We start from the raw sequence: 24246 nt of genomic DNA on the forward strand, positions 1-24246 counted from the left end.
GCTGCCTCCCCGGGGCTTTGCTGAGGTGCCCGGCGCCTGCCCGCCCCCGGGGGGCCGAGACAGACAGACCGAAGCCCGCCTGCACCCACGACGGCCGCCCCCAGCTCGGAAACTGAAAGAAATGCCCTAGCACCCCTCCTTGCCCCGTCACGCCTCACCCCCGCCCACCGTCCCCCAGGGGTGCGCCGCTCGGGGAAGGGCTCCCCTCGAGCAGCTGTGCCAGGCTGCTGCCAGGTGGCGTGACTCGGTGGGGGGCCCGCGCGGTCGGAGCTCAGCGTCTGCTCGTCCCTGCCGTGCGGCGTCAGGACGGGCCGGGCCCAGCTCGCGTGCGGGCACGTGTGGGACCCCACAGGGCCGAAAGGTCCCTCGTCTGAGCCCCCGCGCCCCGAGCTTCCCTGGCATTTGCACGCGACGGTCGATGTGGCCTGGACGGGAACTGTGGGTGCGTGGATGTTGCTTGCGACGCGGCTGGCGTGGAGCGCGGCACCGGGGCCTGAGTTGGCGGCACCGGGCAGTGCCCGAGAGAGAGGCCGTCGCGGTCCTGTGGGCTCGCTCTGTCTGAGGCCGACTGGGTGGGTCGGGGAGGCACCACAGGGCGTGTGGGTTCCCGACAGCCCAGACAGGCCCTGGACAGCGGGATGTGGTGGGCGTCGGAGACAGAGACCCCCGACCCCCCACCAAGCCCTGAGTCAGAAGGGCTGTTCTTGTCTGTGTGTGGGACACAGCCGGATCAAAGGGCACGTCACCCGGCGGGGCGGGGGGGGGGTGGTCCCCACCATCCCATATGGTCCCCTGAGCGTCCACGGGCCTGAGGTCAGCAGAGCAGATGTGTCCATGGGCCCGGGGTCAGCAGAGGGGACGTGCCCACGGGCCCGGGGTCAGCAGAGGGGACGTGCCCATGGGCCCGGGGTCAGCACAGGGGACGTGCCCATGGGCCCGGGGTCAGCAGAGCAGAAGTGTCCACGGGCTCAGGGCCAGCAGATGGGCCACGCCCATGGTCCCGGGGTCCAGGCCATGCCCTTCGAGCCCGGGGTCAGCGCGTCCGCGGCTGCACTGAGTCTGCCAGGGCAAGTGCTCGGCCTCTCTCCATCCGGCCCTCTGTGCTCGGCACCTGGACCCTGTTTGCATTTGGGGCTGGGCCTACAGTGCTCAGCGCTTGCTCCTGGCTCTGTGCTCGGGGTTCAGTCTGGTGGGCCCAGGGGCCGTGTGGGACGCGGGGGCCCGAAGCCGCCCAGCGGCCCCGGCTGTCCCGCCCTCGGGGCATGTTTGGTACTCGCGGGGCCGCTGCTCGGGCCGGCGTCTGGGAGGGGGGTTCTGCACCCCGGCAGATGTCGGGCAGCGCCAGAGGAGGTGCTGCGGGGGGCTTCCGGGACCCCTCCTGTCGGGGCCATGTGTGCTGCTGGGTCCAGGTGGCAGCTCCGGGAGCACTGGCCACCCGGCTCCAGGGAGCACTGGCCACCCCGGCTCCAGGGAGCACTGGCCACCCGGGCTCCAGGGAGCACTGGCCACCCCGGCTCCTGGGAGCACTGACCACCCCGGCTCCGGGGAGCACTGGCCACCCCGGCTCCTGGCAGATATTTTGACTTTAAAAGGCCTCGGAGAAGGCCGGGCTCTGGGGATAAAAATAACCTGCAGGAAGTGGGCAAGGCCGTGGCGGGGGGCGAGCGGGGGGCGCCCACGAGGCCCCACAGCAGCCCCCGGCCTGGGGAAGGTGCGAGGGGGCAGGGATGCTCAGGCCGTCCCCGGGGCCTGCCCGAGACGGGAGGGGAAGGGGGGCCGGGTGGGCCGTGAGGGGCCGGCCCCGCCCCTTCCACAGACGAGGCCTCCACGGCGCTGCCAGAGCCAGGGGGTCAGCGGCCACTGCCCAGGACTCGCACCCTGTCCCTGTCACCCCTTCCCTGCACCCCTGTCCCTGTCACCCCTTCCCCGTACCCTGTCCCTGTCACACCTTCCCTGCACCCCTGTCCCTGTCACCCCTTCCCCGTACCCTGTCCCTGTCACACCTTCCCTGCACCCTGTCCCTGTCACCCCTTTCCCCGCACCCCTGTCCCTGTCACCCCTTCCCCGCACCCCTGTCCCTGTCACCCCTTCCCCGCACCCCTGTCCCTCTGTCACCCCTTCCCTGCACCCCTGTCCCTGTCACCCCTTCCCCGTACCCTGTCCCTGTCACACCTTCCCTGCACCCCTGTCCCTGTCACCCCTTCCCCGTACCCTGTCCCTGTCACACCTTCCCTGCACCCCTGTCCCTGTCACCCCTTCCCCGTACCCTGTCCCTGTCACACCTTCCCTGCACCCTGTCCCTGTCACCCCTTTCCCCGCACCCCTGTCCCTGTCACCCCTTCCCCGCACCCCTGTCCCTGTCACCCCTTCCCCGCACCCCTGTCCCTCTGTCACCCCTTCCCTGCACCCCTGTCCCTGTCACCCCTTCCCCGTACCCTGTCCCTGTCACACCTTCCCTGCACCCTGTCCCTGTCACCCCTTCCCCGCACCCCTGTCCCTGTCACCCCTTCCCCGCACCCCTGTCCCTCTGTCACCCCTTCCCTGCACCCCTGTCCCTGTCACCCCTTCCCTGTACCCTGTCCCTCTGTCACCCCTTCCCTGCACCCCTGTCCCTCTGTCACCCCTTCCCTGCGCCCTGTCCCTCTGTCACCCCTTCCCTGCGCCCTGTCCCTCTGTCACCCCTTCCCCGCGCCCTGTCCCTGTCACCCCTTCCCCGCGCCCCTGTCCCTGTCACCCCTTCCCCGCGCCCTGTCCCTGTCACCCCTTCCCCGCGCCCCTGTCCCTGTCACCCCTTCCCCGCGCCCTGTCCCTGTCACCCCTTCCCCGCGCCCCTGTCCCTGTCACCCCTTCCCCGCGCCCTGTCTGCCCTGCACCGCCATCTCAGGCATTTCTCTCTCAAGCTCGTGGGTCCTTAAATGCTCATTGAGCAAAGAGGAAACTGAGGCAGTGCAGGGCGCCCCTGCCCGCAGCACGGCCGGGAGTTCTGGGCTTTTCTCTCGTTTGCTTTGGGGCCTCACCTGGTGGTGTCGGGTCTGTCGCTCCCAGTACTCGGGGGCCTGGCCCGGCACGTGCGGCCCTGCTGTGTTGCGTCTGCCCGCCCCCCTGCCCCATGGCAGTTCCTGCGTCAGACGCTCCGTCCCAGGCCCGGGCACAGCGGCAGCTCTGCGCCCCCCCGGCCCCTCCCCACCGGTCACCGACGGCCACGCTCCCGCTCGACGGGGCCGTCCCTCCCGGGGGACACCAGCAGTGCCTCCCTCGGGCGCGGTGGGTCCCCGACGGCCCCCTCCCGCCGGCCTGAAGGAAGCAGCCGGGGCCGTGTGGGCCGGAGCCAGGCTGTGGGAGAAGCCCGAGTCTCGTTCCACACGGACACGCCCCGTCACGTGTCCCCAGTGTGGGAACCGCAGCGCCTGTTCGACGGTTTCCTGACTCCTGCCCCCGCCCCCTCGCCCCTGCGCTCCCTGGTAGCTGCAGGCCCCCTGCCGTCCTGCCGTGGCTCCGTCCTCAGGGCCCGTCCCTGCCCTGCCGACGTCCAGCGCGCTCGCGTCCGGAGTGGGCGGCATCTCCCGTCCTCTGGCTCAGGCAGGCCCCAGTGGTCACTTCCGCCCCGGCTGCCGCCCGTGGCCACCCGGGGCTGGGTGCAGGCCCTCTCGGGGAGTGGACTTCAGTCTGGGCCCGCAGACCCCGGCGCCGCCCGTCACACGGGATGCTCCCAGCTGTGTCTGCGTGCGTGTGACACGCGTGCCGGCGAGTGTCGGCCCTCTCGGGGTCCTCCTCCCCGCTGCTGCGTTTATCAGGATCTCTGCCTGGGCCCGGGGGGCCGGGGGGGGGCTGGGGCGCGGCCCAGCGAGGGGCAGAGCGTGGAGGGTTACTGGAAGGCCACGTTTGAATTGCTTAATTTAATTCTGCATTGAAACCGTTGCTAGGCAGCGGAGACGGCCCGCCTCGGAGCCGGGTGGTTCCTGCACTTTCTTTTCGTGTCACCCCAAGGGCGGCTGCTGCCGGCTGGGCGTGGGCCCCGGGCCCGTGCCAGGGGCCATGTGGGTGCTGGGCGGCATCTGTCTCCCGTGCCTGGGACCCCTGGCGTCTCGGGTCCCGTGTCCACTCCCCGAGGCCACTCGGATCTACCTGCCGGAGGCCGGGCTCTGCGTGCGCCCGCATGGATGGTCCCCTGCCCTCATCCGAGTGTCTGTCCACTCTGCCTGTCCCTCCCTCTCGTCCGTGTGGTCAGCAGCGTGCCTGACCCCACTGCCGGCCTGCATGCTGGACTGCATGCAGTGAGGGGCGGCTCGCGCTGGCCCTAAGTGGACAGGCCAGCTCAGGCCCGCTGCTGGCACTGTGGGCGGGGGGCGGGGTAAGTCGTTGCCCCTGGCGCCTCAGCATGGGGACAGCCGCGCTCGCTCAGGTGGCTGACGGCCGCCCTGACCTGGAGGGGATGAGGCAGGGAGGGTCGAGGCAGGGAGGGTCGGAATGGGGCAGCGGCTCTCGTGGCTGATGTGATGAGTGACCTCCCGCCCTGACGTGGTCAGTAGTTGGTGAAACCTGCGTGACCCCAGCTGCAGGGGCCGCTCTGAAGGTCAGGGCAGCGCGTGGCTCAGGGCCTGCTCAGCAGGGGCCCTTCCTGCTGGACAGGCCTGCAGCTCTGAGGGCTGACCCGGTCCAGGCCTCAGGGACTGCCCTCGAGCCCAGGCAGGGGCGAGTGTTTCACGGGGACGTGCCGCCTCGCCGACTTCCGGGGTACGGTTTACCCGGCCTGGGGTTCCTCCCCCCCTCCCCACCCCCATCCCCGTGCCCTGAGGCCCCACGTGTCAGAGGCGGGCCTAGAGGGCACACCGGCACCTCTGGGCTCTTGACCACTGTCCCCCTAATGTGGGCGTGGGGGCAGCCCTCGGGAAACCAGCGGGGCCCGGCGGGGCGTGGGCTGGGGGTCCGAACCCGTTACCGTGAGCCCCTCGAGCGGGAGGTGTGTTGGGCTCCACCTCTTGCAGCCACGTTCCGGGGCGCACGGCTCTGGTTCTGGGGTCTGGGGCGGGCATCAGTGCCAGGGCCCCTCCGACCCACGTCTCCACGATAGAGGCCCAGGAGGGGTGGCGGGGACAGGGGGCCCCGTCTCCCACACGCCCATGACTCTGCTGCTCTCGGGGCCAGGCTGCGGGCCTCGGCCCTCCTGGGTGCCGGGGACCTGCTCGTGGCCCGGCCGTGACCGCCCTGTCCCTCCCCTCCAGACTGCCTCTTCAGGCTCTGCCCCATGAACCGCTACTCGGCGCAGAAGCAGTTCTGGAAGGCGGCGAAGCCGGGCGCCAACAGCACCACGGATGCCGTGTTACTCAACAAGCTGCACGTACGTGCCCGCCCGCGGGGGTGCCCTGGGCCTGGGGTCGTGCGGGGCGCTGGGGGTTCCAGCACTCGGGGGTCTGCTGGTAGCCGGGGGGTTCCAGCTCTCGGGGGTCTGCCGGGCCCTGGGGGGTTCCAGCTCTCGGAGGGCTGCCGGGCCCTGGGGGGTTCCAGCTCTTGGGGGGTCTGCCGGGCCCTGGGGGGTTCCAGCTCTTGGGGGGTCTGCTGGGGGGTTCCAGTTCCAGGCCGTGGGGGCCCCAGAAGCGTGTCTGTCCGGAGGTGTCGTGTCCCAGCGTCCCGCTGGCCGTGCTCTGGCAACACAGCAGAGGTTGTTGTGGCGGAGGGAGGCAGCGTCCCCTGGTCCCTGCCCAGACCCTGCTCAGTCCCAGATGGCCCCTGCGATGGGGGCTGTGCCCGGGAGTCCCCGGAGCCGCGGGCCCTGGGGCAGGTCTGCCGGGCTTCCCGGGCTAGTGTGGCGCTCGGGACAGGGCCCGGCTCCCGGCCGAGTGTCCACTCCGAGGCCTGCCAGGGCCTTGCTTCCCCACTGAGGGGTCACTGACCCACCTGCACGGAGACGCGGGTGGGGCCAGAGCCTGAGCGCCCCGAGGCGTCCAGGACCCAGTGCCATGTGGCCGCCCGGACCCCGTCCGGGCCAGCGGCAGCGGGCAGGTGCCCGGGTCAGGCCAAGGGGCAGGAGTCCACGTGCCGCTGGGGCACAGGGCAGCCCCCCGGGTGTTCGGGGCTCCCAGTCTGGGACCCAGGACTCCGCTCGGTGGATGGCGCCCGAGGGGCACTGTGGAAGGGGGTGGGGACGAGGGGATGGGGGAGGGAGCCGAGACGGGAATGGGGAGGGGCACGAGGCGCAGGGAGACCTGTTCTAGAACGTTCTCTCTGCTTCCCGCCCTGTTCCTGTCTTCCTGTGTCGGGTCAGGGCTGGGGCGGGGGGGCTGTGGCGTCCTCGGTCCCTGGGGGTGGCTGTTGTCTCCCGGGTCCCTCTAGGTGACTGTCACGTCCCGGGTGCCTCAGGGTGACTCACGTCCTCAGTCTCTGAGGGTGACTGTCGTGCCCCAGGTCCCTTGGGGAAACTGTTACATCCCAGGTCCTCAGGGTGACTGTCGTGTCCTGGGTCCCTCGGGCTGGCCCGGGGCGGGGAGGGGCTGCGACTGCATTGACGGTCAGTCGGCTGCCCCAGGTTCCTCGGCACCTGCAGGCCTGGGGTCGACCCCCGGGTGGAGCGGATGCTGACCTGAGTGACGGGACAAGCAGCGTCCCCGCAGCCTGCGTTTCTTCACGCCCGTCTCCCCTTCAGCCTGCACGAGACCTGCCCCCGCAGGCGCCCCGCGAGGGACAGCCGAGCCCTCGCACCGTCCGTGACGGGCTGGCAGGGCGGCCGCTGTCTGTCCCGCCCCTGCTCCCCACGTCGGCACCCCGAGGGCCCCATGTCCGCCAGTTCCCAGGACGCAGCCCCCGAGAGCCCCCCCAGGCTGTGGGCTCCGACCCTCCCTCCCGCTCCTGCTCCTTCCCGTCTCCCGTGGTTCCCTCCCGGAGCCGGAGCCGGAGCCGGGACAGGCACGGCCAGCGCCGCTCACTCCGGGTCCCTCGCAGCACGCGGCAGACCTGGAGAAGAAGCAGAACGAGACGGAGAACCGGAAGCTCCTGGGGACGGTGATCCAGTATGGCAACGTCATCCAGGTGGGCCGGGGCCTGTGCGGCAGGGCTGTGGGCGGCGCTGGGACCGTGTGACCGGGGCCATCTGGCATCCCTCCAGGACCGGGACCCAGGGTGGCCGTGACCCAGAAGGTCCCTGGGCCAGGGGATCCAGACGGTGTGGGGGGTGCTCTGGTGGGTGCCTGTGGCGGCCTGGGGAACGTTTCTTTGTTTATTATTATTATTGTTTTTACTTTTATTGAGTCCCCGTGAGATAGTTACAAGCTTTCACGTTTGGGTTACAGTCTCGCAATGATCGAACACCCACCCCTCCCCCAGTGCACATTCCCCACCGCCAATGTCCCCAGTGTCCCCCCCGAACCCGTCCATCCCTCCCCTGCCTCCATGGCAGACAGTGTCCCGCACACTCTCTCTGCTTGGGGCATCGTGGTCCGCAGTGCAGACCTGAGAGGCCGTCACGTCGGGCCCTTCATCTTCTCTCAGCTCCCACCGGGGACGTCTCTGTTCAGAGAAGGGGACAGCCAGCCCCCAGACCCAGGGGCTTCTGTCTCTGCGCCCGAGAGCAGAGGAGCTGGGGAGCTTGGGCTGGGAGTGTGGCCATGCCCCTGCTCCACACCTCGCAGCCACCCATGCTCGGACGTGCCCGCCGTGACCTCCTGTGCCGGGTGCACCTGACGGGCTGCTGGGCTGGTCCGGGCTGGGCTTTGTGCCGGTGCCATCCCGGGCCCAGCCCCTCACCTCAGGGGAGCTGTTGGGGGGAGGGCCGGTACATGCATGCGGATGTATGTATGGACATGTGTGTGTGTATGTGTATGTACATACGTGTGTGCATGTGTTGTGCATGTAGGTGCATGTATGTACATGTGTGTGCATATGTGTGGGTGCATGGATGTGTACATGGATGTGTGTGCATGTGTGTACATGCATGTACATGTATGAGCATATGTGTATGAATGTGTACGTGAATGTGTACATGTGTGCGTATAGTGTGCCTGTGCGTGCGGGTGCACATATGTACACGTGTGTGCCTGTGTGTGAACGTGTGCGTGCATGCGTGGCGCCTGGTCCCTGGGCTCGGGCAGCTCCCTGGCCACCCGCCGGCTCACTGCTCCCGTGGCTGCAGCTCCTGCACCTGAAGAGCAACAAGTACCTGACGGTGAACAAGCGCCTGCCGGCGCTGCTGGAGAAGAACGCCATGCGGGTGACGCTGGACGAGGCGGGCAACGAGGGCTCCTGGTTCTACATCCAGCCCTTCTACAAGCTGCGCTCCGTGGGCGACAGCGTGAGTGCCCGCCCGCCGCAGACACGGGGACATGGGGGACACGGGGACATGGGGGACATGGGGGACACGGGGACACGGGGACATGGGGATCACGGGGGACATGGGGGGCACGGGGACACGGGGACACGGAGACACAGGGACTTGGGAGACATGGGGGACACAGGGGACATGGGGAACACGGGGACATGGGGATCACGGGGGACACGGGGGACATGGGGAACACGGGGACATGGGGATCACGGGGGACACGGGGACATGGGGGACATGGGGACTTGGGGGACACGGAGGCTTGGGGGACACGGGGACATGGGGGACATGGGGATCACGGGGGACACGGGGACACGGGGGACACGGGGACACAGGGACACGGGGACACGGGAGACATAGGGACATGGGGGACATGGGGAAACGAGGACATGGAGGACACGGGGACATGGAGGACACAGGGACATGGGGGACACGGGGACATGGGAAACACGGGGACACGGGGACATGGGCCCACGGGGACCCCACCCAGGAGCTCCCTGCTGTAGGCTGGTCCTGGCTCCCGCGTGCCCCAGGGCCCTTCTCAGCCTGTGGCCCTTCCCCGTCCCTGGGGCAGGCGGAGTGACGGGGAGGAGCCGGGTCTGGGCTCTGTGGGCCCCGTCCCGCCCTCCCTGGGTGCTGACCGTCCCTTCCTCTCCAGGTGGTGATAGGGGACAAGGTCGTCCTGAACCCTGTCAACGCCGGCCAGCCCCTGCACGCCAGCAGCCACCAGCTGGTGGACAACCCAGGCTGCAACGAGGTGGGCACCGGGGCAGCTCCTGGGGCCACAGTGTGGGGGCAGGTGCCTGGGGACAGACTTTCTGAAAGGGGAAACTGAGGCCGGGGTCTGAATGGCAGCGTGGTGGCACATGCAGGGCCGGCGGGGTCCGAGCGCTTCTGGGCCCGTTGGCTGAGCCTGACGCCCTGGGTGCCCCTCCCTCGGGGGCTGCGGTCAGGTCTGTCTCCAGGGGTCAGCTCGGGGCCGTCCACACAGGACAGGGGTCCCGGGCATCTGAGGGTGACCGTGTGCCCGCGTGGTCAGGGCCGGGGCCAGTGCCACCCCCTCCGGGCCTCCCTGTGCTTGGGTGGGCTGCTCGGGACCCGGGCGCAGAGGGGGAGGCCCCGGGCCACCGTCACCCCAGGACCGCCCGCGCCTGCTCTCGTGCTCAGGTCAATTCCGTGAACTGCAACACGAGCTGGAAGATCGTCCTGTTCATGAAGTGGAGCGACAACAAGGACGACATCCTGAAGGGGGTGCGTGGCCGGGCCGGGCCGGGCGGCGGGGGCGGGGCAGGGGCGTGGCCGGGCGGGGCCGGGGGTGTGGCCGGGCCGGGGGCGTGGCGGGGGCGGGGCGGGGCGGGGCGGGGCGTGGCGGGGCGGCCACAGCCCCTCCCCCGCTGACTCCGGGTGCTGCAGGGGGACGTGGTGAGGCTGTTCCACGCCGAGCAGGAGAAGTTCCTCACCTGTGACGAGCACCGGAAGAAGCAGCATGTCTTCCTGCGCACCACAGGCCGCCAGTCGGCCACGTCCGCCACGAGCTCCAAGGCCCTGTGGGAGGTGGAGGTGAGGCCCGGGGGAGGGGCAGGAGCTGGGAGCCGGGGCGGGGCCGGGGGTGACCGGCCCAGGGCCGACAGCGGCAGGACACACGTGTGCAGAGACGCCACAGGCAGAGCTGGAGGAAACTGGCCCAGGCGGGGCCCCCGCCATCCGCCTGCCCACTGACCCCTGTAACGGGGCGCTGTGAGGTCAGGGGCCTCAGGATGCCCAGGGCTGCGGGGAGCAGGAGGACGATGCACTCAGAGAGCCCCAGGCCCGAGCACGCCCCCTTTGTGCCAGAGCTTGGGGGAGAAGGAGGGATCCAGGAGGCCTTCCTGGAGAAGGCAGCAGCCAGCTCTCAGAGTGCCCTGCATTTCTGTGGGTGGGTGGGGGCTGGAGAGGAGGGGCAGCTCGGGAACTGCGCGGGGACCCCGAGCCCTGGGAGCAGGGCGCGGTGGGCTTGGGCGGCCTGGGCCGGAACGGGGTCTCCGTCTGGACGGGGGAAGGTGTGAATCCAGGGGTCAGCCGGGGACGTGCCCTGGAGGGGGCCCCGCTCAGGCCTGTGCTGGGCAGCACTGCCCGCTCTCGCGCCGCCCTGCGTGTGGGTCACTGACGCCCGGCGGGGCCCGGCGCTTCGGTGTGACCCGCCTGTGCTCACAGGTGGTCCAGCACGACCCGTGCCGGGGCGGCGCCGGCTACTGGAACAGCCTCTTCCGGTTCAAGCACCTGGCCACTGGCCACTACCTGGCGGCGGAGGTGAGTGACCGGCTCACGCGGGCGGCCCCTCCCGCACCGTCCCTGGGGCTCCCTCACGCCTGTGGGAACGGCAGGGGCAGGCGCAGGGAGGGTCTCAGGACGTGGGGGTGTCCAGGACGGCGGTTCTCAGCCTCCGACGTGTCCCCTCGCCCCCCGGGCCTGCTTCCTGCCTGTCCCCGACCTGCCCCGCGGCCCCTGACGCAGCCCGGGCGCGTGTGCCGAGAAACGCCGGCTGGGACGCGGGCTCTGAGGGCTCGTGGCTGCTGGACCTCAGCTGCCCACCCATGTCCACGGCCCTGACGGCCGAGGGGGGCGCCGTGGAGCTAGGGTCGGGACTGAGGACCGAGGCCATGACTCTGGAGGCTGGACACCCAAGCCGGGGTCTGCTGCCACCTCGGGGCCCAGCCCTGTGGCCCCGCGTGGGCCCCTCCCGGCTGTGCGGTTCTGTCCCACGAGCTTTCACCTCTGAGCAGCCGGGCCCAAGGTGGCCCGGACGGGTGGCTGGCCTCGAACCTCATGGCCAGGGCGAGGACGGAGGGCGGCTTCTCGGAGCGGCCGGTCTCGCTGCTGGACTGTGACCCCCTGGGGACGGTGGTCACTGCTCTGCCCGCTTCCAGGCTCCCGCCAAGGGCCACACTGGGCCGGGGGCAGGATGGGCGGCGCCCCCCGAAGGAGCTTGGGCCCCTGCCCTGACTTTTCGGTCACTAACTGGACTCAGCAGGACCGTCTCGGGCCTGGGGCCACGCGCGCTGTGCTGTGTCGTGTCGTGGCATGCTGGTGTGGTCAGCTGTGTGGTGGCATGTTGGTGTGGTGGCATGTTGGTGTGATCAGCCTGGTCGTGGCATGTTGGTGTGGTTAGCTGTGTTGTGGCGTGTTGGTGTGATCAGCCATGTGGTAGCATGCTGGTGTGGTCAGCCATGTGGTGGCATGTTGGTGTGATCAGCCATGTGGTGGCATGTTGGTGTGGTCAGCTGTGTGGTGGCATGTTGGTGTGGTCAGCTGTGTGGTGGCATGCTGGTGTGGTCAGCCGTGTGGTGGCATGCTGGTGTGGTCAGCCGGGTCGTGGCAGGCCGTGGGCGGGCCCAGCGCCCCGGGGTCTTAATTTCCTCCCGATCTCTCCCATCAGGCAGACCCTGACTTTGCGGAGGAATGCCTGGAGTTTCAGCCCCCAGTAAGTACGGCCGGGCCTGCCCGCCGCTGCGGGCGAGGAGAGGCCAGAGGGGGCGTCCGTGTCCCCTCACCGCCGAGGGTCCAGGGCCGTCCCGGCCTCCCGGCGCTCGAGCCTGTGCAGAGGCTGCGGGTGTTCACCTGCCGGGGGTCCAGGCCGTGGACCCGGCCCCCCGGGAGCGTCCGTGCGGCTCCAGGTGTGCAGAGGCTGCGGGTGTTCACCTGCCGGGGGTCCAGGCCATGGACTCGGCCCCCCGGGAGCGTCCGTGTGGCTCCAGGTGTGCCCGCCCTCTGCCGCAGCCCCTCGCCGTGTGTCTGTGCCAAGGTGGCGGCCGCGCAGCCGGGGCCTTCTCTGCGGCGAGATGCCGAGAAGCAGCCGCTGGTCCTGGGGCAGGGAGCGGGGCTCTGGCCGAGGTGGTTCTGACCCAGCCGAGCCTCGTGGTCCAGCGTGTTCAGGCGAGCCCAGGGCTGGGCGCACTCTGGCCGCTGTTCCAGCCTCGGGTGGCCTGCAGCCCGGTCACTGTCCCGTGTCTCAGTGCGTCTCGGGTCTGGAGTGGCCCAAGGGACTGGGGCGTGGGCCTGGGGCAGCTTGTCTGGGTGCGAGCACCAGGAGCAGAGGTGGGGCTCTCGGGGCCCCGTGTCCTGCCCTGTAGTGGGCGAGCAGGCGCCAGGCCCACGTGACCCCGCCAGTGACACGGGTCCCCTCTGTTCACGGCTGGCCGTGGCCTCGGGCAGCTCCCGCCGTGGCCTGGCCGAGAGCCAGCAGGGTGGCCGCAGCCACTGGAGGCTCGCCCCTGTGGCCTGTGGGCTGGCGCCTGCCCTGGCCGGCACTGGGCCTCTGTGGGAAGGGCCGTCCTGCCTGGCGTGGCACCTCGTGTCGGTGGCGGCCTGCAGGTCGTCTGTGGTCGGAGGCGTCTGCTTTGCTGCCACGTCCCGCCGTGGCCTGAGATTGGACGGGGGGCCAGGGGACCCAGGGTCACGCAGCTGGTGGCTTCCAGACTGCCTGGGGGATTCCCAGGCTGCTGCTGGCCGTCATGTGCCCGTCCTGCCACCAGGTGGCAGCCCTGTCACTGGCCTGAGAGGGCTCGCATGCGCGCATGTGTGTGTTTGTGTGTGTGTTTGTGTGTGTGTGCATATGCGCCTGTGTGTTTGTGTGTGTGTGTGTGTGTGTGTGTGAGGGAGGGGGCCCATGTGGTGGGCAGAGGCCCCGTGGAGTCGCAGGTGCCGGAAGGGGGGCTGCGCCCTCACAGGCGGGCTGGGGTCCCGATCCTGGCCCCGGACTGACCATAGACGGACGTGCGCACCCTCACATGGTCTTTCTCAGGATACACACCCCCTCTCACATAGACACACATTCACACACCATCACAGAGACAGTCACACTCTCTCACACGCAAATAGTCATGGACTCTCAGACTCACACTTTCACAGAGACAGAAATCACACACCCAGACGCACCGCCCCGCACCGTCTCACCACACACACACACACACACACTCGCGTACACTCACGCCCCTACACACTCTCTCACACATTCACTCACGCACTCACCTTCACATTCTCGTGCACTCACTCACACCCTCACACACACACCCACACTCACACACACACACACCCTCACACCCTTACACTCTCACACCCCCCCACACCCTCACTCTCTCACATTCTCACACTTCCACACCTTCTAACCCTCACACATTCTCTCCTTCATATGCACACACGTACACACACACCCTCACAACATGCTCATGCTCACACTCAGCCTGAACCGAGCTCCCCTCAGCCCGCACAGGTTGCATGACAGCCTGGAACGTTCTGTGGGTTCTGGGGAGTGTTGGACTCGGCCCGGCCCGTGGGGCCCCTGAGCTGAGGTGGCTGCCCGAGCTCGATTCCTTCCTGTGGACGTGGCCGCAGCGTGTGGCCGGTCCCCGGGGACCCAGGGCCGGCGCCCCTGCCGGAAGCTCGCCGTGGGCCCCGTGGGGGCTGGCCCAGGGGCCGCAGCAGGAGCAGGAGGCTCGGGCGAGACGCAGACGCTCCCCGGGGGCCCCGGCGCCTGTCCCGGGGCCCGGCTCCCCGCGGGCTCACGCGGCGGCTCTGGCTCGCAGGTGGACCCCGACCAGGACGCGTCCCGGGGCCGGCTGCGGGGCGCCCAGGAGAAGATGGTGTACTCGCTGGTGTCCGTGCCCGAGGGCAACGACATCTCGTCCATCTTCGAGCTGGACCCCACCACCCTCCGCGGCGGCGACAGCCTCGTGCCCAGGTAGGCACCCGCGGGGCCGGGCCTCCCCAGGGTGGCAGTCTGCCCCGCGGGGCCACTGAAGACGTGGGTGTTCAGTGGACAGGGCCCCTCAGTGCCCTGTGAGCGTCTCTCGTGGTCTCGGCCTCACTGCTCGGGAGACCCGGGGTTTGGTCCAGGAGTTTCCTGTCAGCGCTTCTGGGTCTCGTGTTGTGCTTCCGCGTCGGAGACGGTGTCTGCTGTGCCAGCGTCGAGGAGTTTCAGTGCTTAGTTTTGCTTTACTTTGTGCATGGGTGGGGGGGGCTTCACGCACCTGTTCCCGGGGGCTGTCGCTAGCCGCACTGTCCCTCCGGCCTCTGCGGGGTCACTTTCTTCTTTGACTTTTCGCGGGGGGCTTCAGTGCGGCGTTCTCTTTGCTCAGGGAATGTTCCGGTCCCTCCCGCGGGTGCTGAGACTGTTTCGGGACTAGCTCGCACACTTAAAGATCTGCATCCTCAGCGATGGGTGTGCGGGGTCGGGACACGGCACAGCGGGGCGGGCGCTGTCTCCGAGTGGCCAGCCCGAGTTGGACGCCCCCACCTGGTCCCCCACCTGGTCCCCCGAGCACTGCCAGGGGTGGTTCTCGAGTGCCCAGCCAGGACTGAGCCCGAGCACCTCCCAGGGCACCAAACAGAACCAGGACAGTGACGGGTGCGGCCATGACTGGCTTCCTGCGTGGTCCCGAGTGCGGGGACCTGGTGTGGGGGGCAGAACGCGGTCCGGTGTCCTCCCCCGCGCGGCCCCGCCCACCCACGCGGCCCGACCTTTGCTTCTCTGCAGAAACTCCTACGTCCGCCTGCGCCACCTGTGCACGAACACGTGGGTGCACAGCACCAACATCCCCATCGACAAGGAGGAGGAGAAGCCCGTCATGCTGAAGGTGGGTCTGCCGGGCGGGGGGCGGGGCTCAGGGATGGACAGCGGGAGGGGGTCCAGCCCGGCCTGTGGGGGGCTCTGGGATGGACAGTGGGAGGGGTCTGGCCCGGCCAGGGGGGGCTCCTGGGGGTGACCGTGGTGTGGCTGCAGCTTCTCTGGGCAGAGTGGAGTGTGGGGGTCCGGGCAGAGCGAGCCTGAGAGCGGGGTGGGTGATTCTCCCGATGGCCGGGCCCTGATGTCGACTGCATGTGACTGAGGTGCTTTTGGCCGGGGCGGAGCCTTCCTGGTCCTGGCAGATGGGCACATGCAGTGTCCACCTTCCCAGCCTCCCGTTTCCTTGTTTCCTGTCAACTTGCCGAGTGCCCGTCTGTCCTCCGCGCCTTCCCTGAAGCCCACCTTCCCCGGGACTCAGCACAGGGTCCCGGGGTGGGGGTCGTCTCTGGGACTCAGCAGAGGGTCCTAGGTGGGGGGGTCTCTGGGACTCAGTAGAGGGTCCCCGGGGGGGTCTATGGGGCTCATCAGAGGGTCCCGGGGTGGTGGGGTCTCTGGGACTCAGTAGAGGGTCTGGGGGGTCTCTGGGACTCGGCAGAGGGTCCCGGGGGGGTCCCTGGGACTCAGCAGAGGGTCCCAGGTGGGGGTCTCTGGGACTCAGTAGAGGGTCCCGGGGGTGTCTCCCGGGACTCAGCAGAGGGTCCCAGCGAGGGTCTGCCATCAGCGCCCCTCCGTGGTGCAGGGGAGGCCTCTGGGTTTTCCCGCTCTCAGGACAGCCCGTGCGAAAGGCCAGTGCCCTCCCGTGCGTGTTACCCGGCCACTGTGCCCAGCAGGCTCAGGCTGTGCTCAGGCCCCGTGTCCCGCCTCCCGCCCTGGTCCCTCCGTGGCGTGGTCCGAGCTGCAGACCAGCCCGGGACCCGGAGGCTGCAGAGCGGCCTCTGCGTCCATGCCGGCCCCGACCCACCCGGGTGCCTTCGCTTCCAGATCGGCACCTCCCCCGTGAAGGAGGACAAGGAAGCCTTCGCCATCGTGCCCGTGTCCCCGGCCGAGGTCCGCGACTTGGACTTCGCCAACGATGCCAGCAAGGTGCTGGGCTCCATAGCCGGGAAGCTGGAGAAGGGGACCATCACCCAGAATGAGCGGAGGTGGGCGAGGGGCCGGGGGACCCTCACCAGGGGGAGGGGAGGTGGGCGAGGGGCCTGGGGGACCCTCACCGGGGGGAGCGGAGGTGGGCGAGGGGCCTGGGGGACCCTCACCAGGGGAGCGGAGGTGGGTGAGGGGCCTGGGGGACCCTCACCAGGGGGAGCGGAGGTGGGCCTGTGGGGTGACCCCTCCAGACAGTGGGGGTTGAGCAGACTCACTGTCCCCTCTCGGGTCGGGGCGGCTTCCCCTGTGGTCGCGGTGTCGCCCCCCGGTGCCACCCTCCCTGCCCAGTACAGGCTCCCAGGTAGGACCCCCGTGTGGCCCCCAAGGGTGCGAGTCTTTGAAGCTGCGGAGATGCCGCCTCCAGCCGTGTCCGTGGTCTGGGGGCTGCTCAGGGGGTTGGTCTGTCGGGGGCCGCGGGGGTCCCAGCGCGGCGCTGTGCCCGCAGGTCTGGGGGCTGCTCGAGGGGGGTTGGTCTGTCGGGGGCCGCGGGGGTCCCAGCTTGGGGGTCCCAGCACGGCTGCGCCCGCGGGTCTTGGGGCTGCTCGCGGGGGGCTGGTCTGTCGGGGGTGCAGGGGTCCCAGCGCGGGGGTCCCAGCACGGCTCGCCCGCAGGTCGGTGACGAAGCTGCTGGAGGACCTGGTGTACTTCGTCACGGGGGGCAGCAGCTCGGGCCAGGACGTGCTGGAGGTGGTCTTCTCCAAGCCCAACCGCGAGCGGCAGAAGCTCATGCGGGAGCAGAACATCCTCAAGCAGGTGGGCGCCCGCCCCGCACCCGGGGGGCCCTGCCCCAGGTGGGGGGGAGCCCGCAGCCTGGCGGGTCGCGAAGGGCCGGGCGGGGTCGGCCAAGCCCTTCTCGCTCTCGGCAGATCTTCAAGCTGCTGCAGGCGCCGTTCACGGACTGCGGCGACGGCCCCATGCTGCGCCTGGAGGAGCTGGGGGACCAGCGCCACGCGCCCTTCCGCCACATCTGCCGCCTCTGCTACCGCGTGCTGCGCCACTCGCAGCAGGACTACCGCAAGAACCAGGTGCGTGGGCGGGGGGCGGGACCCGCCTCTCGGGAGGGGCGGGGCTGGGGGGGCCCAGGTGTGTGGGCGGGGCCCCTGGGGCTCAGGTGTGTGGGCGGGGCTTCGGGGGGCCCAGGTGTGTGGGCGGGGCTGCTATGGGAGCAGGTGTGTGGGCGGGGCTGCTATGAGAGCAGGTGTGTGGGCGGGGCTGCGGGCCCAGGGGTGTGGGCGGGGCTCCCAGGGGCCCAGGTCTGTGGAAGGGGCTCCTGGGGGGCCCAGGTGTGTGGGCGGGGCTGCGGGGGCCCAGGTCTGTGGAAGGGGTTCCTGGGGACCCAGATGTGTGGGCGGGGCTTCGGGGCCCAGGTGTGTGGGCGCGGTTCCGGGGGCCCAGGTGTGTGGGCGGGGCTTCGGGGGCCCAGGTGTGTGGGTGGGGTTCCTGGGGGCCCAGGTGTGGGCGGGGCTGCTGCGTCCAGTGTGTGGGCAGCACTGCTGAGTCCAGTCGTGTGGGCGGAGTTACTGCAGGGCGTTGGGGCTCAGTGACTGAGACTCAGGAGCCCTATGCATGGGGCTGCTGGGACCCAGGTGGGCAGGGCGGGGCCGGGCCATGAGCCCTTCCCGCCCTAGACCCGCCCACCCTGTGCCTTCTGCAGCGTCGCCCCGAGTCCCTTTGCACATTCCTGGTCTTTCAGCAGTGTCCCTGTAGGCCGGAGTCCTCGGGCGGGGAGAGATGGCCAGGCGGTCCCCGTGGGGGGGGGGGCAGGACTTTATCTCCCCCTCCCCCACAATCTCCTGCCAAGGTTTCTTTCTTTGGGTTCTGGCTCATGGCGCACGATGGACATTCAGCATCATGCGAATCCGTGTATCGTGCCCTGAGATGAACGGCCTCCTGGCCTCGGGGGCTCCAAGCAGCCTGGAAGGTGGGGGACCTGGGAGGGGCAGGCTCCCAGCGCCAGTGCTCAGCTGGGACCAGTTCCCCCACTGCCAGCCTGTACCGTCTGTGACAGCCAGGGCTGCTGCTGCCACCTAGTGGGCGAGGAGTGCACAACAGGATTCCCGTCCCCCAGATGAGGGAAAGTGAGGTGCAGGAGGGGGCAGAGCCGCCCCCCTTGGCCCCCCTGGGCAGAACCGGGCCCCCCTGGGCCCCCCTGGCCCTCTGCTGAGCCAACCCCAGGGCCGCTGGCTTTCAGCTTCTGGCCTTAATTCTCACTGTTCCCGCTGAGTTTCTGTGAACGGCTGCGAGGTGCGCCCACTCGCAGGTCCCTGAGCCTCTGCTGCCCTCGTCCGTGTCCCAGGGTTCCTCACCGGACAGGTGGTCTCTGGGCGCCCAGGGGCCTGGGGTGTGGCCCCTGTGCCCCTTCCCCACCATGCTCAGGCAGGCCTGAGGGTCCCATCCACTCCAGGCGTGTGCCAGGCCGTCGTGAGTTCCTCGGGGGAGAAGCCGCTGTGTGGAGGCTCCGGCAGCCTCTTTCGTGTTTCCAACTGTGATGTCCGGGGCCTTTGCTCGTGTGTCCAGCACGGGGCCGTGTGTCGGGGCCAGAGCCCGAGAAGACCAGCCGAGGGCCTGCCCGAGCACAGCGGCCGCCGGAGGGCGCGTGCCTAGGGGTGCCCGCAGGGGGCGCCATGCAGCAGGCTCCCGGACTCTGCCCCGGCTGTTCGCCGTGCTGACCGATGCCCTGCGTCCCTCTGCCCAGGAGTACATCGCCAAGCAGTTCGGCTTCATGCAGAAGCAGATCGGCTACGACGTGTTGGCCGAGGACACCATCACCGCGCTGCTGCACAACAACCGCAAGCTGCTGGAGAAGCACATCACGGCCGCCGAGATCGACACCTTCGTCAGCCTGGTGCGCAAGAACCGGGAGCCCAGGTAGGCCCGCGGCGGGGCCTGAGCCTCCCGGGACCAGGGGTGTGGGGAGAGGGCTGTGCCTCTCGGGGGCAGGGGTGTTGGGGAGAGGGCTGTGTGTCTCAGGGGCAGAGGGTGTGGGGGAGAGAGCTGTGTCTCCCGGGGGCAGGGGTGTGGGGAGAGGGCTGTGCCTCTCGGGGGCAGGGGTGTTGGGGAGAGGGCTGTGTCTCTCGGGGGCAGGGGTGTGGGGGAGAGGGCTGTGTCTCCTGGGGCAGGGGTGTGGGCAAGAGGGCCTGTACCTCCCAGATGTACGGGGAGTGGGGAGGAGGCCTGTGCCTCATGGGTACAGAGGTGTGAGGAAGAGGGCTGTTCCTCCCAGGTGCAGAGGTGTGGGGGAGAGGGCTATGTCTCCTAGATGCAGGGGTACGGGGGAGGACCCTGTTCCTCCCAGATGCTGGCGGGGGGGACCTGTGTCTCCTGGGTACAGAGCTGTGGGGGAGAGGGCTGTGCTTCCTGGGTGTGGGAGTGTTGGGGAGGGACCTGTACCTCCCAAATGCAGGGGTGTGGGGGGAGAGGACTTGTGCCTCTTGCATGCAGGGGTGCGGGGGGCGTGCCTCCTCGATGCAGGACTGTGGGGAAGGTGGGTCTGTGCTTCTGGGTGCAGGGGTGTGGGGGGCCGTGCCTCCCGGGTCAAGCCCTTCCTTTCTGTGCGCACCCCCACGCCTTGTCGCTCCAGCTCTGCCTCCTCCCTGCACTGCAGCAGCCCTGGGGGTGTCCAGGGGGGCGGAGGGCCAGCGCGGGGGCAGGCGCAGAGCTCATCTGTCCCCGCAGGTTTTTGGATTACCTCTCCGACCTCTGCGTGTCCATGAACAAGTCCATCCCCGTGACCCAGGAGCTGATCTGCAAGGCCGTGCTCAACCCCGCCAACGCCGACATCCTCATCGAGACCAAGTGAGCGCGCGCCTGCGCCTTGGGGTCAGGGCGCGGCAGGCCGGGCGGGCAGTGTCCGGGCGACTTCCTGCCTGGGCCGGGAGGCCCCTCACCTTTGACCCATGCAGCCTTCCCCTGGCCGAGGAGATTGGGGGCCGTCTGTCATGCCAGGGGCTCTGCCAGCAGGTCCCCTTGGCTCTCTGGGTCAGGGAAGGGAACCGGAGCCCCCCTAACCCCGAGCTCCCCGCCGCAAAGGGGGCTTGGGCTGGGGGCGGGAGCCGGGAGCCGGCTGTGGGACTGACTCCTTCCACCTGGACCAGAACTGTCCCCGTCAGCGTCGGGGAGAATGGCCCAGACGTGCCAGGGTCGCCGGGCGGGCCCCCACGGGGAGCCCCTGGAATGCCGTGGACCCCCTGGCCCCCTGCGCCCCACGTGTCCAGAATAACGGGCCTCGTCCCCTGCCCGCAGGCTGGTTCTCTCGCGCTTCGAATTCGAAGGGGTCTCCGGGGCCGGGGAGAACGCGCTGGACGCGGGAGAGGACGAGGAGGAGGTGTGGCTCTTCTGGAGGGACAGCGGCAAGGAGATCCGCAGCAAGAGTGTCCGGGAACTGGCGCAGGACGCCAAGGAGGGCCAGAAGGAGGACCGGGATGTCCTCAGCTACTACAGGTGCGCAGGTGGCTGTGCCGGGGGCGGGGCTGTGGGCGGGCCCTGGGCGGGGCTTGGGTGGGGCAGGGCTAAGGGCGGGGCTTGGGTAGAGCAGGGTGGGTGGGCGGGGCCAAAGTGGCTGAGGGCGGGGCTTGGGTGGGGGTGGGGCAGGGGTTGGCTGTGGTGGGATGGGGATGGGTCAGGACCAGGGCTGGGATTGGGGGCGGGGCAGGGACCAGGGATATCCCTGCTATACAGGTAGCTAGCAGACAGGTGTGAGGGCTCAGCAGGAAGGACACAGACCCGCTGGGCGGGAGGGAGGGTGGAGCCGTCCCCGGGGTCCCAGCTGCAGCTTCTGCTCCGCCCTTTCCTGTTCCCACCCCTCTGTGCCCGTCTCACACAGTGGAGCCCCCGGCAGCCCTTCCAGGCTGGCTGGGAAGTGTGCGTGCACCCCGTTCGCTGTCCACCCACCCATCCATACAGACTCATGTCCACCGGCTGTGTCCACTGCACACGCAGAGCTCCCGGGTCAGCCCAGCACTGCAGGCTGCTCTGGCCTCCCCCGTCCTGGCCCTGACCTGCCTCAGACTGCGCCACGCACTGCCCTGCCCGGCCGTCTCCAGGAAGGGCAGGGAGGGCTTGTCCATCCCCTCTCAGGCCTGAGGGTGGCGCTGCTTCCCCGCCTGACCCTCCCCTCCGGGTTCCCGCCGGGACGGTGGGCATTGCCCTGCTTCCGAGACCTCCCGGGCCTGGGGCTGGGTCCCCCGCCACGTTTTCGTCAGTCTGAGTCGTGGCCATAAGCCCGAAGCTCCCTAGTGGTTGGGGGGGTTCTGTGTGAGCGTAGCCCCACCCCACGAGAGATTCTTGCGCCCGAAATGCTGCTGAGAAGCGCCGGAGAGGCCTGTGGGTGCCCTGCGCCCAGCACCCGAAGACTAACCTTCTCCTCAGCTCTGCCAGCTGGGAACATCGAGACGCGCCTTCACGTGGGCTCGCTGCCCGGCCTGGGGAGTCTCTGATTCCATTTTACGGACCCCAGGGGAGGCGGCGATGGTCTCACCGTGGCTTTGGGGCATCAGAAGTGCGTTTGGGTCAGGGTCCGTCAGCTTCTCCCCCTGAGCCTCATCTCTCCCCTTTCGCTAAGTTGCCCTGGAGTCGGTCGAGGAACCTTCTGAGCGGGGCCCGGGCGGTGGAGTCCGGGTGGGGTGGCAGGAGAGCAGGAACCTCGCGGCCGAGCCTCGTTGGCGGTCAGCTCAGCTCGGCTGGCCGGGTCCTGGGCCGGGTGACGATGCTGGAGGGAGGGTCCCTGGCCCCGCCCCTGGCATCAGCTCGCGCCCTGCCCCCGCAGGTACCAGCTGAACCTGTTCGCGCGGATGTGCCTGGACCGCCAGTACTTGGCCATCAATGAGATCTCGGGGCAGCTGGACGTGGATCTCATCCTGCGCTGCATGTCGGACGAGAACCTGCCCTACGACCTGCGCGCGTCCTTCTGCCGCCTCATGCTGCACATGCACGTGGACCGCGACCCCCAGGAGCAGGTCACCCCCGTGAAGTACGCCCGCCTCTGGTCCGAGATCCCCTCCGAGATCGCCATCGACGAGTGAGTGCGCGCCGTGTGGCCCAGGGCTAGGCGGGAGACTGGTGGGTGCGGGCTGAGCTAGGCGGGAGACTGGTTAGCACAGCCCTGGGCTAGTCGGGAGGCTGGTTAGTGCTGCCCTGAGCTGGGAGAGTGGTTAGCACAGCCCTGGGCTAGTTGGGAGGCTGGTTAGTGCTGCCCTGAGCTGGGAGACTGGTTAGCACGGTCCTGGGCTAGTTGAGAGACTTGTTAGCATGGCCTTAGCTAGCCAAGACCAGTTAGCATGACCCTGAGCTAGTCAGGAGACTGGTTAGTGTGGCCCTGAGCTAGCCGGGAGACTGGTTACTGTGGCTTTGAGTTAGCCGAGACCAGTTAGTACAGCCCTGAGCTTGCCAAGACTAGTAGAGCAGCTCTGAGCTTGCCAAGACTAGTTAACATGACCCTGAGCTAGTCAGAAGACTGGTTAGTGCAGCCCTGAGCTAGTCGGGAGACTGGTTAGTGCAGCCCAGAGCTAGTCGAGACTAGTTAGTGTAGCCCAGCATTAGCTGAGACTAGTTAGTGCAGCCCTGAGCTAGTCGGGAGACTGGTTAGCACAGCCCTGAACTAGCCGAGACTAGTTAGTGTGGCCCTGAGGTAGCCGACACTGGTTAGTGCGGCCCTGAGCTAGTCTGGAGACTGGTTAGCGCGGCCCTGAGCTGGTCAGCGACCTGGTGAGTGCAGCCTCAGCCCCGTCAGGAGACTGGTTAGTTCTCGCCCCTGGGGACCCCAGGGGAGGGATTGGGGGCTGTGGGGCAGTGTGTGCCTGTGCTCAGAGCAGGGCGGGGCACCAGTTCTGGAGGGGTCTCGGCCAGCAGCCTGTGTACTGGGCCCGGGGCTCGGGGCGGCAGAGGGGCCGGGCCCAGCTGAGCCGCAGACGCCAGAGGCGGGGGCAGGGGCGCGGGGGACGCTGGGCTGAGGCTCGGCTCCCTCAGCTACGACAGCAGCGGGACGTCCAAGGACGAGATCAAGGAGCGCTTCGCGCAGACCATGGACTTCGTGGAGGAGTACCTGCGCGACGTGGTGTGCCAGCGCTTCCCCTTCTCGGACAAGGAGAAGAACAAGCTGACCTTCGAGGTGCCGGGGCCGCGGGGGCAGCACGCAGGGTCCCGTTACACTCGCTTGGCCTGGCGCGGTCATGCTCCCGCGGTGGCCAGAGGGCAGGAAGGCCTGGGCAGGGCGGGATCCGCCTCCTGTCATCGTCTCGGGCTGTGCACTCGCCCCTCCGCTCTTGCTCCTTGCACGTGGTCCCGGGTGCGAGCACCCGTCCTTCGGGGTGCTGATTCCGGGGGGCGTGTTGCTGGGACGCGTGTCCCGGGTGTTCTGGCCTCCCTGTGGCGTCCTCGGGAGCCGTGTGGGCCCTCGCTCCTTTGAGATCGGTCATCTGAGCCGAGCCCCCCGTCCCAGGCACTGACCGGTGTCACCCGGGTCGTGAGAAGCCCTCGAGTCGCCTCTCCCCGCAGCAGTTCGTGCCGGCCACCCCCAGGAGGCCGGGCGCAGCAGTCACCTCCCTTGTCCTCTGCCGCCAGGTGGTGAACTTGGCGAGGAACCTCATCTACTTCGGCTTCTACAACTTCTCTGACCTCCTGCGCCTGACCAAGATCCTGCTGGCCATCCTGGACTGTGTGCACGTGACCACCATCTTCCCCATCAGCAAAATCGCCAAAGGGGAGGAGACGAAAGGTGGGCCTGGGAGCGGGCCTGTGCGGCGCCCGGGCGGGACGCGCCTGCCCCTCGCCTCTCCCGCCTGCCCCCTCGCCTCTCCCACCTGCCCGGTGCCCGCCGCCCCCTCCCGCCTGCCCGTGCCCACACTCTGCCCCCTCCCGCCTGCCCGGTGCCCGCTGCCCTCTCCCGCCTGCCTGGTGCCCGCCGCCCCCTCCCGCCTGCCCGTGCCCACACTCTGCCCCTGTGCTTGGGGAGGCTCAGCTGCCTCATCATCCCCTTGTGTCCAAGATGCAGCAGCTGCTAGTAGCTGAGCCCCCCGTGCCCCAATGCCCTGCTGTATCCCCCTGGGTCCCCTCGTGTCACCATGTCCCCTGTGTCCCATTTCCTCTTGTGCTGTTTCCCCGTGTACCCATGTCCCCGTGTCCCCTGCGTCTGCACTCGGGGACCCGTGGGTGTCGGGAGGGTCAGCGGCCGGGGGTCCGGCGTGCTGAGCGTGTCCCC

General features: G+C 69.2%; 1 protein-coding gene across 1 annotated transcript in view; it reads left to right on the top strand.

Annotated features, from left to right (window-relative positions):
- ITPR1 (inositol 1,4,5-trisphosphate receptor type 1) overlaps positions 1–24246 on the top strand; it is a 156728-nt gene that overhangs the window by 53651 nt on the left and 78831 nt on the right. Inside the window, exons 5-23 of the mRNA XM_055134213.1 lie at positions 5223–5338; positions 6937–7023; positions 8123–8281; positions 8967–9065; positions 9476–9559; positions 9722–9868; positions 10502–10597; positions 11724–11768; positions 13870–14024; positions 14820–14919; positions 15891–16051; positions 16664–16805; positions 16919–17077; positions 18748–18920; positions 19728–19847; positions 20295–20492; positions 21817–22068; positions 23016–23157; positions 23610–23763. Of these exons, the coding sequence (XP_054990188.1) occupies positions 5223–5338; positions 6937–7023; positions 8123–8281; positions 8967–9065; positions 9476–9559; positions 9722–9868; positions 10502–10597; positions 11724–11768; positions 13870–14024; positions 14820–14919; positions 15891–16051; positions 16664–16805; positions 16919–17077; positions 18748–18920; positions 19728–19847; positions 20295–20492; positions 21817–22068; positions 23016–23157; positions 23610–23763 (2589 nt within the window). The remainder of the gene's footprint in view (positions 1–5222; positions 5339–6936; positions 7024–8122; positions 8282–8966; positions 9066–9475; positions 9560–9721; positions 9869–10501; positions 10598–11723; positions 11769–13869; positions 14025–14819; positions 14920–15890; positions 16052–16663; positions 16806–16918; positions 17078–18747; positions 18921–19727; positions 19848–20294; positions 20493–21816; positions 22069–23015; positions 23158–23609; positions 23764–24246) is intronic.

The sequence above is a fragment of the Sorex araneus genome, chromosome 4 (assembly GCF_027595985.1).
Source record: "Sorex araneus isolate mSorAra2 chromosome 4, mSorAra2.pri, whole genome shotgun sequence".
In the NCBI taxonomy this organism is placed as follows: domain Eukaryota; kingdom Metazoa; phylum Chordata; class Mammalia; order Eulipotyphla; family Soricidae; genus Sorex; species Sorex araneus.